This window comes from Phoxinus phoxinus (genome assembly GCF_949152265.1).
Source record: "Phoxinus phoxinus genome assembly, chromosome: 1".
Classification (NCBI taxonomy): Eukaryota; Metazoa; Chordata; class Actinopteri; order Cypriniformes; family Leuciscidae; genus Phoxinus; species Phoxinus phoxinus.
The window spans coordinates 19,389,544-19,405,020 of record NC_136876.1 but is presented as its reverse complement, the minus strand read 5'-3'; the positions used below and the strand labels follow the sequence as shown (position 1 = coordinate 19,405,020).

At 38.4% G+C, this 15,477-nt stretch overlaps 1 protein-coding gene across 1 annotated transcript; it reads left to right on the top strand.

Moving 5' to 3' along the window:
• The first annotated feature begins 554 nt into the window (after positions 1–554).
• On the top strand, positions 555–14,397 carry st13 (ST13 Hsp70 interacting protein). The gene is made up of 13 exons (XM_079635904.1): positions 555–696; positions 1,006–1,157; positions 1,436–1,487; positions 1,592–1,676; positions 6,619–6,692; positions 7,317–7,383; positions 7,499–7,583; positions 7,672–7,782; positions 7,887–7,989; positions 11,234–11,350; positions 11,436–11,484; positions 11,665–11,756; positions 13,424–14,397. Exons 2-13 carry the CDS (start codon positions 1,048–1,050, stop codon positions 13,553–13,555), a joined length of 1,077 nt encoding a protein of 358 aa, XP_079492030.1. The 5' UTR covers positions 555–696; positions 1,006–1,047; the 3' UTR covers positions 13,556–14,397.
• Positions 14,398–15,477: the final 1,080 nt, after the last annotated feature.

Here is a 15,477-nt window from a genome sequence, read left to right as displayed (position 1 = left end):
AGAGGACCCTTCTAGTTTCTGTATATTTTTTTTATAGCATTCCAGTTATAACATGGTTACAAATGTCACATTTTTGTTCTTTATTTTGTTGTATAAATAATAATAATAATAATTATAACAATAATATTTTTTTATAATATTAAATGGAAATTCTAAATTGTGATTCAATATTTATGGGGTGTATTTTTTCTGAATAAAGACATATTTTAGATGTGAAGACAAACATATGAGCAATATGTCTTTATTTGCTTTATTAACCAACGAACAACATTATACAACTATAAAAGTAACGACAGAGAGAAAGAAGAAAAACATTAAAAAACAAAATTAAAGGGTGTTGATGGGTTTTTATTAAAATATTCTCTAATACTGTCAATTACTGTCTGTAAAACAAAGAAGTTGGATTTACGATTAGAAAATGTATATAAAGTTTAGTCAAATATATTAAAACTTTAATTATTATAATAATCATCATATTATCATAATAATAATAATACAAATTAAATCTTGAAAATGTTTCTTATTTTACTACAAAATAAACGCAAAGCCAATAAGTAGCGAGTTGTTTAATTCGCGCCTGCGCAAAATTCACAGTCTCGCGTTCACTGACTAGCGCGACGCGTGCAGAGCGAGTTCAATCTCGCGACCATCAATTCGCTGCCGGGGAAGAGCGTTTTAGGGACTTTGCTCTTTCAGGTACCGTACAGCATCAATGTTTATTTTTTTTATTTTTTTTTAAATTAACATGTATTGAGACAGTTGAATAAAAGAACGATCAAAATACCACGCTTATTTAACAAATTGCGCTTCCTCGTGCATTATTTCCAGAAGCTTCTATGCAGCGCGTGCGTTAATCTCGTGCACCACTAATTTCTGGTTACCGCACTGTTGCATTACAGTTACTTTGGGGTTTTGGCTTCGGTATTATGCATCATTTATTAAGCTAGGGTGCTGATCGTCAGGTCATATGACGGGAATAATAATGCACGCTTTCTTGTTTTCCAGCACATTGTTTTCTCTGCTTGAGTTGGATTCCTGTTGTGGAATATGGACTCACAGAAAGTGTCGGAGTTAAAGGCCTTTGTGCAGCTGTGCAAAGAGAATCCATCTGTGCTGCATCTGCCAGAGATGGGCTTCTTTAAGACCTGGCTGAAGGGGTCAGTGAATAATGGATCTCAGTTGTTTTTGTGTTGTTTATAGTTGTGTGTTTATAGTTGTGTGTTTTTAGCAGTGATTCCAAATGTTATATTAAGGATAAAATACGAAAACATATTGTGTAATAATGTATGTTTCCATGCCAAAGTTTAGTGCTTATGCTAGCAGTCACACCCATATATTGCATGCATGACATGTGGCTCTCAGAAAGTTCCAGTTTCATCCATTTTCAATGGAGCCAGTATGACGATTATAAAATGAAAATATGTTTATTTTATAGAATGGGAGCAAACGTACCATTATCAACAAAGAATGACAGCTCATCATGCAAGGTAGAGGAAATTAATTGAAAATTCACTGGCATTGTTACCCACCTTCAAATAAATTAATAATTTTACTAAAATATTGTCTTGTTTGTGTTTTCATTTGCTTGTAGGGAAGCTGTCCTTGTGATGGGGCTCCCAAAGCAGCTCCAGGATTCGAAACTACCCCGGCATCTGAGACTGAAGAGAGTGAAGTGGGTATGTTGACTTTAATATCTCCTTTTAATATCTTTTGTTTGCTTCTCATATACCATCTTGATATGCCATCGCTCTGGCCTTTACTATGGCTTGGTAGTGGCTATAAACTTTTTACGATTTACGATTTCTCACTCTATGGCAGCATCGTTTTTTGATATACAAACTAGGGCAATTAGTAGACAATGAAAAGGATGCTAACAGAGTTTGATGTGAATTTGATATTAAAATGAACCTTTTAAGGTACACGCCAACTTTTTGGGACTTTAGCTTATTCACCGTTAGGGGTGTGCTAAAAAATCGATACAGCGATACATCGCGATTTTTATATTCATGATACACAACATCGATTTCCAGCTCAAAAAATCGATGTTAAAAAAAATAAAAATAATAATAATTTAAATCACGTTTTAAACGGGGTGTGACCTGGTGAACTACAACCTCCGTTCCTGCAACGTTAGATGTCGCAGTATGGCGGCTTTATGTTGTTGTCGTGGACAAGAAACATATCAGACTACACACGTTGCTTTCCGACCAGTCATCGCGTGCCGTCTCACACACACACACATTCACTCGCACACATACACACACTCGCTTGCGCTCACTCACACACACACACACAAACAGCGCTCACACACTCTCACACACACACGCACTCTCTAACGCTCACTCACTCACACAAACAGCGCGCGCACACACACACACACTCTCGCGCTCACTCACACACACAAACGCACGCTCACTCAGTAGCACACACACTCTCTCGCACAAACGCACATTCACTCACACAAACGCACATTCACTCACACACGCACTCTCTCGCGCTCACTCACTCACACAAACGCACATTCACTCACACACACACTCTCTCGCACTCACTCACTCACACAAACGCACATTCACTCACACACACAAACGCACGCTCACTCAGTAGCGCACACACACTCTCTCGCACAAACGCACATTCACTCACACAAACGCACATTCACTCACACACGCACTCTCTCGCGCTCACTCACTCACACAAACGCACATTCACTCACACACGCACTCTCTCGCACTCACTCACTCACACAAACGCACATTCACTCACACACACAAACGCACGCTCACTCAGTAGCGCACACACACTCTCAATTTCGGTAGTGAAAGCTGCATATTTCACTTCATTGTTTACATGGACAGTACCTGAGTATCTGCACTTTATTTCCATGTTTTTTTTTTTAATTCAAGCTCAGCCCCACATAACCTCAGTGAGTTAACTTACCGTAACTGTGCACTACACTTTAATTTAGTTTTAAATATCTAATGCACTTTATTTTAACGTTTTTAATGTGTCCATTGTTAAAAGTTCAAGTCTATTTTGTTATGGCAGCTAAAAAAATTAATTGGAAAGGAAATTTTGTAATATATTGCTTTGACTCAATTCTTCTGCTGATTTATCAATGTGATCTGATGTAAGACTACTCAGATGGCACACACCGTAACTTGTATTTTATTTTGGTTTTACATTTTTAGTTAACTGTGTGGAATATCGCAATATTTATCGTATCGTGATCTATCGTGATGAAATCGTATCGTGATCCATGTATCGTGATGCGTATCGTATCGTGAAGTCCTTGCCAATACCCACCCCTATTCACCGTATCCCCCAGAGTTAGATAAGTCCATCCATACATACCCTTTTGATCTCCATGCGTGCCGTTACTCTGTCTGACGCAACCACCGCTAGCCTAGCTTAGCACAAAGGCTGGAGGTAAACGGCTCCAGCTAGCATACTGCTCCCAATAAGTGACAAAATAACGCAGACATTTTCCTTTTTATATGTTGTGATTTGAATAGTCACACCGTGTACAAATAACAAGGTCACTGAGACACAGCCATCTTCTAACCGTATACATACTTTTTTTTTTTCTTTTCTTTTTTTTTTTACCGTGTACATACTGGGAACTATATTCTCAGAAGGCGAAGCACTGCTACTTGGGCGGAGTGATTAGCGCAACACTCTGAGCGAACTCTCTGCTCCTCATCTCGGGGCTTCTCGGGTGCTGCGAGCAAAGCACTCCGCAGAAGTAGCAGTGCTTCGCCTTCTGAGAAAATAGTTCCCAGTATGTATACGGTTAGAAGATGGCTGTGTCTCATGTGACCTTGCCGAGAGGCTATCTCGACTCAATTCGGTACTCATTGATAGGCTGCGGCTTTCAAACGCTCTGCAGTCTAAAGAACATCAAAGGCTTTCTGTATATAATCTATTTGCATTTTTAATAAAAGTTTTATATTTCATGCTGCTAAGAGGATCATCGGCCACGTATACTGCAGAGTTTCAGGAAAGACAATAGGGACTTTAAGCAACAGCTGCTGATGGAACGGCATTCTGGCGGTCTATTGCGCATGCGCGACTTTAACTGCTACTTCGCGATGTTCTACTGTAACCGTCTACTACGGGAGAACAGCTGATTTGCTGTAGTCGTTTCTACGTGAAAGATTAAGAAAGTTAATGTTATGTTTTATGCTATGTGGCATTGTAATTGTTTATGTATATCATTAAATGCCCAAAGCAACCCTCAACTTTTTAAAATCAGTTTCTTTATTTGTATTTTGTCAAATGATTAAATGATCCCCTACGCCGTACTCTTTAGGCTACTGTTGCTTAGTGATTTTTGCGTTCTTTAGCTACGGCAGTTAACCGTTTAATTCCGGCTGCTGTTCCATCAGCAGCTGTTGCTTAAAGTCCCTAATCAAATTTTAATGCAGAGTGAATCTGATAAAATATCCCGATATTATATGGCAGTAAAGACTCATATTTGGCTATTATGTACTTTCAATTTCTTTTACCGGTAATTGAAGTGTCTAAATGGCATATGGTATGATTTGAACAATGTGCATAGTTTTGTCTACCTGATGTAGATTTAATGCGTGTGCGGTCGCGGTCTTTATGGCTACGTTCAGACTGCAGGTAAATGTGCCCTAAAATCGAATTATAATTTTTTTGCTCACATGTGACTCGGATTTGTTTTTGTCATGACAGTGTGAACAGCACAAACCACATGGAATCTGATCTTTTCAATTCTGATTTGGGCCACTTCCATATGTGGCACTAAATCCGATACAGGTCAGGGGCCGTATTCACAAAGAATTTTATCTTACCACTAGGAGTACTCCTAAATCGCACTAAAAGATTTTAGCTAGGAGTGTTCTCTTAAAAGTTATTCACAACGCCTTTCAGACCTACTCTTAGTAAGGAAAAATGACAACTCCTATACTAAGAGTGAGTCTTCGTTGCTATGGATGACGTCAATTCTCATGCACGAGCTTCCTCGCAATGATCACGGTGATTGGTTGTTAGATGACAGGGCCATCATGCGAACCATAGCAGACGCACCAAATCATGGAATTACGACATCTAAATATGTCTGTGTCCTACACAAAATAATAATAATAATAATAATGTCATCGAAATGCAAATATAATGACATGTTTGTGCAGGCCCCAGTGAAGTGTAATTCTAAAAAGGCAGAGAGCGAGAGAGAGAGAAAAGTTGTGAATTTAATTAAATTAAATCAAGGTAGCCTAATACCGTAATGAAAACCGCCACTTGCCTAATAATGAAAAACAACACTTGCATTAACACTTGCTTGGTTAATTGACATCCTATTAGCCTAAATAGACTACTTAAAGCAAGGAAATGTTGTCCTATTGAAGTAATGTAATAGTTGAATGACGGTGGATTATGAACTCGCCAAAACGGAAAAGAAAGCCCAACTGGACGCAGGATCAGTCACTGCTGCTGGCCCAGTTGGTGCTGGAAAAAAAAAACATAATAAAAGGGAAATTCGGCACTGGGATACAACATCGAGAATTGTGAAGTTTGCATCGAACACAATCTGGGTATTGATGGAGTGGGTTTTCTTTCTATTCACAAACACGTCCTCATCCTGACGTGGTGCAATTATTTTAATATGTGTCCCGTCTAGCACCGACCACTCCGGGCACACTGGCAATATCCATAAAGCTGGCTCTGTTTCTTTGGAGTTGGCGGATGTCCAAAGGAAAACTTATGAACTGTCGAATAATATGGGGTCTACGGAGTGCATTGATGGTTTGGTGGATGGATCTGCATTACCGATGGCTGGGATATCGCTAGATCGTCGGCATTACACAATTGCATTTTCCCCGTTGCCAGGTAGCGAAGTGTTATCAAACATTTCAATTCGGCACTGATTGGGTAGTTGCGATTAGTTGGCGCTGTTATTGCATCCCTCACAAGATCCACAACAATCAGTATTCCCAAGATCCACAACAATCAGTATTCCCTCACGGTTAAGGCGGTATCTTTGTAATAACTCCGTGTCATTGAGTGTCTCCAAAACACTGTGTCGCGCGCCGATTTTAAGATCCTTTGTGAATAGGTCTTAGTGAGTTAGGAGTCCTCTCGACTTCTTTTAAGCTGTCCCAGACTTAGGTGCTACTTTTAGGGCTAAAATGCTTCGTGAATTACTCTTAGTGAAAAAAATGAGGAGTCCTAAAGTTAGGAGTGACACGCCCATTATTTTTAGGAGTTGCTCCTAAATTCGCCAGTTAGGAGCTACTTTTAGCCTTAAAATTCTTTGTGAATACGGCCCCTGATGTTTTGCAATGAGTGCATTGGGAGTTTGCATTGACTCCCAATGCGCTCATGGCAGTCAATTCAAAGATTTTACATACTCTATAGTCATTTAGATATTATCAAGACCGTTTCGAAAGGTAGTCAGTGGAAGGACAGTGATGTTTTAGAACTCAAATTTACTACAGTGACCGCTCTATTTACATGCAAAACATCAGGGCTTGCATCATATATGTTTAAAAACTCTGCTCAGAGTGGAGATATGCTCTTATTTTGTAACAACTGTTTCTTATATTTACATTATGCTGTTATGTGAACATGAACTGACATTAATTTCTCCAGAAATCGACAATGAAGGAGTGATTGAGCCTGACACAGATGATCCTCAGGAGATGGGTGATTACGAGAACCTGGAGGTAAATGCAGTGAATGCAAAATGGGCATTTTATTTGTAGCAATAAAAGGCATACGTCATGAAAAATCTAAATTTTCATTATCCCTTGAGATAAGTTTTTTAAATCCACAATTTTGCGGTCTTGCAATTGCAACAATGAATGCAAATTCAAGCAATCGCTGAATTATTTGTGGCATCTTGCATTTTTTGCTTTTTTCGGAAAAAATAATTAATCTGAGGGAGGAGGTAATAGTATTACTAGATAAACAATTTTAATATTTTGAATGAATACAGACATGCAAGTGTAAAAATTGCAAAAACGATAGTAAAAGTAGTCCAAACAGTCAAATGTACAATAAAAAAAGTCAAAATGTAAAAACATTAAATAATCATTTAAACCATTTGTAATCTGTTACATTGTACATTTAATCATTAAGCAGACGCTTTCATCCAAAGCGACTTACAAATGAGAAGAACGTACAAGCATCTGTGCGTCTAGCACACTTCTCTATATTCAGCAAAGTTTCTCGACAGAGAATTTACTGTATCTGGTTGTGATCAAAGTTTGTTAAAGGCTTAAATCATGCTCTTAGTATAAAGTGAAATTATACAAATGGGATGATGGATCCACTTTCTTTAATCTCAGATCACAGATGAGATGATGGACCAGGCCAATGAGAAGAAGATGGAAGCCATTGAAGCGTTGGGAGACGGTGAGCTGCCTCTTACTTAAAATTGTAACAATGTAATCATAGTTTACATTTCCTTAGTTGTGGTAATAATTCATGATAAAATCATGGGGTTCAACAAAACATATCAATTTTTCAGGTGACCTACAGAAAGCTCTAGACATCTTCACAGATGCCATCAAACTCAACCCAAAATTGGCCATTTTGTATGCCAAAAGAGCCAGGTATTAACCAATCCCTGCTTTGGTTTTTACCGACCTGTTTTCTGATTGGCTACGGTTTTGATTGCCTGAATCTGTTTGTGTCTTGCAGTGTTTATGTGAAGATGCAGAAACCCAACGCTGCCATCAGAGACTGTGACCGAGCCATCGACATCAACCCAGACTCTGCCCAGCCTTATAAATGGAGGGGGAAGGCGCACAGGTAACAGACTGCAGACTAAATGAAGAGACGTCGTTTCTGGCTTGACACTTCACTTGTGTTGTGCTCAATGTTTTCCTGCTGATGAAGATCGCTCGTTCTCACAGGTTGCTTGGCCATTGGGAGGAAGCCGCTCGAGACCTGGCGATGGCCTGTAAACTGGATTATGATGACGAGGCCAGTGCCATGCTGAAAGAAGTCCAACCAAAGGTATCTGTGCTGAACTCTTGTTTATGACTCTTCCTCAAAAACATCTGAGCTGGTGTGATTATTTGTTGGGGAAAAGTTATGGTAACTGCCATCCAGAAAACCCTCTATCATTTGATTTTTAGGCCCCACCCATTGTCCACAACAATATTTGAAGGCTAACCCCCAACCCGTAATTTCTACCAGATCAAATATTTTAGACCTTTACATAATTAGAAAGAATGGTTTTAGACAACAATAATTTATTAGTATGGTGTAGTAGAGCCTCCTTTTGCGGCTAATTGGCATCAATTAATTTTGAGAATGACGGATACAATTCCTTCACAGTGGCCAGAAAGATTTTGAGCCTTCCAGACAGTGGCCAGCTCACTATGTGATGCTGCTGGATGAAAATGTTTTCTGACTTGCTCCTCCAAAACACCCCAATGTGGCTCAGAAATATTTAGATCTGGTATCTGTACAGGGAAAGGAAGATGTTCAACTTCACTTTCATGTACATCAAACCTGACACAAGTCTTGCTGTGTGTATTGGTGCATTACCATGCTGATGCATGGCACCTCCTTCAGGGTACAGTGTTTGAAGCATTAGGTGCACACGGTCCTCTAGAATGTTTCGGCAGTCCTTGGCAGTGATGTGTCTAAGCACAGTAGGGAATGCCATGATATCGCAGCCCAAACATCACTGACCCTGATCCACCCCGGGCTTCACTCTGGGCAGCAACAGTCCGGGTGTTAAGCTTCTGTGAGGCTTCTCCACGCCGTAACTCCCAATATTGTGGGAAAGACAGTGAAGTTGAACAATACATGTTTCACATTAGTGTTGGGCGTTATGCTCCATTTGCATATTGTCCTATCGTTAGCCTGTGAGATCAACGAAACGCTATATTATCGTGAGGGGGGCGGGTCTTACTTATTTGATTATTAACTTGCTTATTTACTTATTAATTTGCTTGTTTTATTACTTTGTTTTATGATAATTTTTTCTAGCAAAGGTGGAGAGTTTATTAATAGGCTAAATCAGGTTATTTCCCGGTATAGTGAGATGCATAATTTTCCAAAGACTCAGAGTATTTCAACATGTCAGTGGGAAATTTACGGAGATCCTCTCATGCCGTTACAGATGCAGCACTTTTACTGTACTTCTGCACGAGATGGGAACACGTTTGAATAATTTCTTGAGTCAAGAAAGAGTTGGAGTTTGCGACGTATGACCTACCAGTGCTCTCTCTGTTTGGATGCACTTCACATATGCGCACTTCAATAAGCCCAAAGAACGAGGGTTGATGTGTTTTAAATGCCGGGAGAAATCAGAGTAAGGGGCAAAAATCTAGCGGAGTCGATCGGTTTATGCTTAAACTTATGATCTGACTCCGGTAAAGGAAAACGGGTTAATGCGTTTACATGACCACATGCATTGACGGTTTATTCCGCATAATCAGGTTAAGAACGTGCATGTAAACGCGCTCATTCCCTGAAAGTGAAAGCAGAAACGGACTGAGCTTTCAGCATCTGTCGTTGCATTAACGCCACATTCTCTCAGAGACGACGATGGATATCATATAACGGTATAGCAACTATCCTAATTTACTGGCTAAGAGAATATTTCTCTTGTGGACCTACTTTAATGACAGTGAAAAAATTGGAAGAATATTTCTTGTTAAACAAGTGTTTGAATCTACTTTTGATTTTCAAAGACGGCCGAGTTGTGCTGTGTTTGTGAACTAAAGGCTGTTATTAGGCCTATATCATTTTAGTGATATTATTAATATTTTGTAATTGTATTGTTTTTAGTGTTATTAGTGTCATTAAATGTTTTGTTAATGTGGTATGGAAACAAAATACTGACGAACAACGATGCCTTTTTCATCTTGGATCTGTATAAGAATGATACATCTGTTAAAACAAGCGCACCTGACAATTTGTGAATAGATCACATTGCAATTTAATTTTGATGTGGGATGTAGTTTTTTAGTCTGTTTTAAAAACATTTTCTTAAGAGTCCTCGTGTGCGTGTCGGTGATGTCACAAGTGTTAGGCTATGTGGTGATGTCGTTTTGAATTTAGGCAAGGCAAATTAATTGTATTTCCTAATATTTATTTAATAACAATACTAGCTTTATAATAATAATAATTTAATACATTAATGGGAAAATGAGGCAATTATCATATTGATATCGTCAAAGGCATCTACCATCACCGATAACTCTGACTATCGTCGATACTATCGTCTATCGGCACAACCCTATTTCACATTGTCCACAGCCCAAGTCCAAGATTTGCCCTGTTGGCACCAATGAAACCGACGTTTGGCATTGGCACGAGTGACCAAAGGTTTGGCTATTGCAGCCCGGCCATGAATATTGACTCTGTGAAGCTCCCGGCAAACCGTTTTGGTGGGAACAGGAGAGTCGAGGTGCACATTTAATTCTGCAGTGAGTTGGGCAGCTGTGGTTTTATGTTGTTTTGGAGACAATCTGGGTTAGTACTGGACAATCCTTTCAGACAGCTTCCTCTTGCATCGACAGTTACTCCTGCGGACCCTCGTGTTGTTCCAAACCTGTAAGACTCTTCGAAACACCAATGAAGATGTTTTTGATCAAATCTTAGAGCTTTTTGTCCCTCCATTGACCGCTTACGCAACCACCACCACCTTTCTGGGGCTTGAAAGTGGTAAAGACATCATGAAAGTAATCCATGTGACTCGAGTGGTTTAAACTCAATTTGAATTTGTTTGCACATTTGAGATTAATATTTTGTGAATAATAAATTGTGCTTTTTTTGTGCAATCAAAATAAAAGTTAGGTTAAACCTCTGGAGTCACATGGATGTTTTTTTTCTTTTTTTTTCTTGCTTTCTTGGGCTTAAAAGTGGTAGTTGCATAAGCTGTCAATGGAGGAATGGAAAGATCTCAGATTTCATCAAAAAGATCTTCATTTGTGTTCTGAAGATGAACAAAAATCTTACAGGTTCAGCACGACATGAGGGTGAATGATTAATGACAGAATTAAAATGTTCTTTTGTCACATGACAACAACATGTTGGATATATATTTTTCTGTAATTTTTTATATTTTTTATATACATTTAAATAATTAATAGATCTAGACACAAACAATAGTATTCATTTATTTAAAAGCATATTACTATTACTTAAATCATTGATGTACTGTAAGTAATAGTAATTGTTTTCTTTAAAAAAATGGCATCTCATTAAAAAAATCTAATTTGATCCCACCACTCTCTCACAGGCCAACAAACTCATCGAGCACCGGCGCAAATATGAACGCAAGCGAGAGGAACGGGAGATCAGAACGCGGCAAGAACGAGTGAAGAAAGCAAGGGAGGAGCATGGGAAGGCACAGAAGGTAAGAAATGAATTGATTCGCATCAGGCCACTGAATCATCATTTCCTGCAGAGTTGGTCCTGTTAATGTGTGTTTGTGTGTGCAGGAAGAGGACGCCAGACAAGAGGCCGGAGGGGCACATGCAGGATTCCCAGGTATCTTCCATTAAACTATTTATGTATATAATAAACCTGTTTTATTCAGAATAGCGCACTACTAAAATGATTTATTCCTAAATGAAAAGAGATTACTGTTGATATAACAGATTAAGGTAATATGTAAAGCAGAATTGAGCACAACGGTCTCTGATGTTGACATTTGTTCTGATCCTTCAGGAGGTGCTGGTTTCCCAGGTGGAGCTCCTCCGTTTGGAATGCCTGGACTTAATGAGCTATTTAATGACCCTGAGGTTCTCATGGCCATGCAGGTAAAATAAACCACATATTGCTGAGCAGCACGACAGTGAGGTTGCATAAGCACTATTTGGATGGGATTAGCTTTACAAGAGTAGATGGAGTAATGTAACTTAACCACAGGACGTCTGTAATAATAATGGCCAATTTGCACGGGATAAGAAATCTCAGTAAAACTAGCAGAAGTGGGGGGGTAACTCGATTTATACACCACTGTCACCCTCCTGTCGTCATGTGTATTACGTTGCTTCCTGATAGCATGTGTGGAAATGCAATATATATATATATAACAGTCAGGTTTGGTCGAACGATGTATTAATAAAATTCAGATTGGATTATGTTGGTAATAGGCACCTACCAAACGCTTTTTTTGTGCCTCTAACAAGTGACTTGTCCCAGCTTCTAGAACGCAGCTGAATGCTTTTAAGCGTCTCCACACTTGAAAACCTTTTTTACTTGGGAGAAAAAAGGAAATGACTAAATATTTATGTACATATTTACAGCGGGTCTATTCGCTTGGGATTAGTATTACCTGAGGTAATTTTTCCGGACCTTTTTACAGAAGGTAAAAGTCCCCGTAATCGTTACTGACATTGTCCTGTTTTTTTTTGTTTTTTTTAAGTCTCTTATCAACAAGGCTAAATTTATTAGATCACAAATACAGAAAAATTTTGAAATATTATTACAATTTAAAATAACTTTTCCATTTAAATATGCTTTAAAATTGTTTATTCCTGTGATGACAAAGCTGAATTTTGAGCAGCATTAATCCAGTCTTCAGTGTCATTTGATCCCTCAGAAATCATTCTAATATGATGCTTATAAAACATTTCTTATTAGCAATGTTAAAAACAGCTGTGCTGCTTAAAGCTACACTGTGTAATTTTAAGTTGATTCTTAACAAAAAACACTTTGTTCTTTCAAAATTATACGTGATCATTAATGTATAATTACTTCTACCAACTAATCAAGTATTCCGTAAGCGTAGAATCTGCCATTTGTGGCACCGTGACGAATGCGAGGGGGAGATTACTCGCGACTGCCGGCAGATTTTAAATAATACGGCCACCGTAGGAGTTAAAACGCCCTCGAATGGGAGGGGCTAGAAAGTAATATTCAGTTGGTAGTCATATACAATTTCACCGCTAGATGGGAGTAATTCGTACACAGTGTAGCTTTAATATTTTTGTGGTAATCTGGAGACGTTTTTTTTTTTCCTTTCCTGGATACGTTTTTGATTAAAACATGTTTAAAAAAAACCGTAGAAGTCACTTGATTAGTTTTAATAATAACATCCTTGTTTAAAGTTTTAATTTCATTCAATTTCATTTTATTTTTAAACCATACTGTTCAAACTTTTGAACGATGTTGTAAATTTGATTCTTTCACTGTTTAGTAAACTATTAATTTGTATTGTGGTCACTTTTAATACATTGATTACTTCAGTGTAAATATTAAGATACTAGGTTGTTTATCTGATATAAACACACTTTGGGGAATTTGAATGTAGTTAATCACGATTACTTGCTCATACTTGGGATTAATTGGGCTAGTTAGCAACCATATAGTATTGGATTAAGTGTCCATAATAACCTCTCCTGCTTATGACATTCCTGAGCATCTCAGCTGACTGTAATATATACATGATGGTAAATTGTTAATGCATTCTCATCATTTCCAGGACCCAGACGTGATGGCAGCGTTCCAGGATGTGGCGCAGAACCCCGCCAACATCGCCAAGTACCAGGGCAACCCCAAGATCATGGCCCTGATCAACAAACTCAGCTCCAAGTTTGGTGGCCAACAGCCCTAAAGAGGGCTGAAAGAGTTCATGTCCAGTTCCAATACTCTGCTGTAGCTTTTTCTCACTGGGTTTCTTGGCATATATTACAGACTGTACTTAACTTAGAAGCTGTTGAACTGAAGTTACTGATTTGTTAGGTATGTCTGGACTGTGCTGATGACAGCAGAAGAAACTATGAAAGAGTATCGGAACAAGATCAGAGAGATGGGGTGCTTTTTTGGGGGGTGGGGGGTTGCTTAAGTGAAGCATGAACTGTAAGAATTGAGTTTATTCTTGTAATGTTTTGTTGGGGACAAACTATTTTGTGCGCTTCACTGAGGCTAACACATTTAGCGCTTATGATCCTGGTCTCCAGATCGTCCCGGATTCTGGATTTGAGAGACTATTCTAGCTGACAGTTGCTGCATAGACAAACTGGATTTAACAAACGTGTCCATTCAGCAGCCAATCATTCCAGGGATTTAAGTCGTCTTATCACCTTTATTCATTGAGTTTGGTAGATAGCTTGTTTGCGGTCTTATGTGGCGGACTGGAGATCTGGTTTCATATCATTCTTGGGGTCTAGACTATACTCGTACAAATAAATTCCTATTTCCTGTCCAAAGCAATCAGTCAATCACTTACTATTAAGATTTCATGGGTGTTCCTTTCAAAGGTTTTTGATTAATGTTTCTGTTCTTTGTTTTTTAATTACTTCTCCTCACCCTGTGTAACCTGGCATTGCTTTGTCTCATCAATCCAAAAAATGTTTTTAATTAAATTGTGATCAACTTCCTTATTGTGACACATTTGCATCTTGTATGGAATTTCATGATTTAATTCAATAAACATTTTGGTTGATGCAAGTGTAAGATGTCTGTTTATTTACTGCCGTTAAATTATGGTTGGTTTAAGATACATTTTTTATATGACGGAAGTCAATGGTTTGAAGTGACATGATTAAAAAACAGATTTTTCATTTTGAGTGAATTTTCCTTTCGCTCAGTGAGATTGATGCACAAATATTGTCTCTCATATAACTACTGTGACAATCAAGACCTAATAAGGTTAAATAAAATAACTATTAGCATCCACACCAACTGCACAATATTGTTCTGTTTGTTATAAGTGCCCACTGTTGCTTTTAATTGGCGGTCAATGTTTTTAGCGTTTATCAGATGGAAAAATCTTACAAAACTACAGAAGCAGAGTGCTACACAGGTGGCTAATTTAATTTATTGTATAAACTGGAGGTTTCATCCTCATCAAATTATGAGGATGAAAAATTCCAAGGCACTCACATGAAGTATAAAGCTTTTAAACAACTGAACTAATGGTAAAAATGTAGATTTTTGTAGACAATTGCTCAAACAAGTCTTCTTTAACTATTAAAACTCGCTCTGAAAGTGATTTCAGTAATATCGCTTGATAATTTTTATAAACTATATCTTTATAGTATACGGGCCTTTAATATCCAGTACTAGAAATCAGGATGTAATGTAATTCTAATATAATGTAGTACTGTATATTAATATTTACAAAATTATATCAGGGTCTCTTCACTTGTGCACTGATCTAGAATCTGCTTCCATCACTTATAGATTATATTTAGATTATTTTTCATTCTTAATATTTAGAATTTTAATCACATTATTCTTTCATTGTTATTCAAGAAATTAAGCTTTTAAAGTCTCTTAGATTAAAGCGGCACTCGGTAACTCTAGCCACCGCACCGCTTTGCTGATTTTCTCAACGAGCTCCCCCTACAGCTGCGGTGCGTATATTTTTCACATCACTGTCGTAGTCACTTGGGGCTCGCCGGCGCACTCCTCCCCCTTTCTACCGATCTATTCTCGCTCGTTCTCGCTTCTCACGAGACTTCCTATTTTCAACTTACCGGTACGTTAGTCCCAATGTTGCAAGGCTGGTTTTCCGCCTGGGAACGCTGGGGG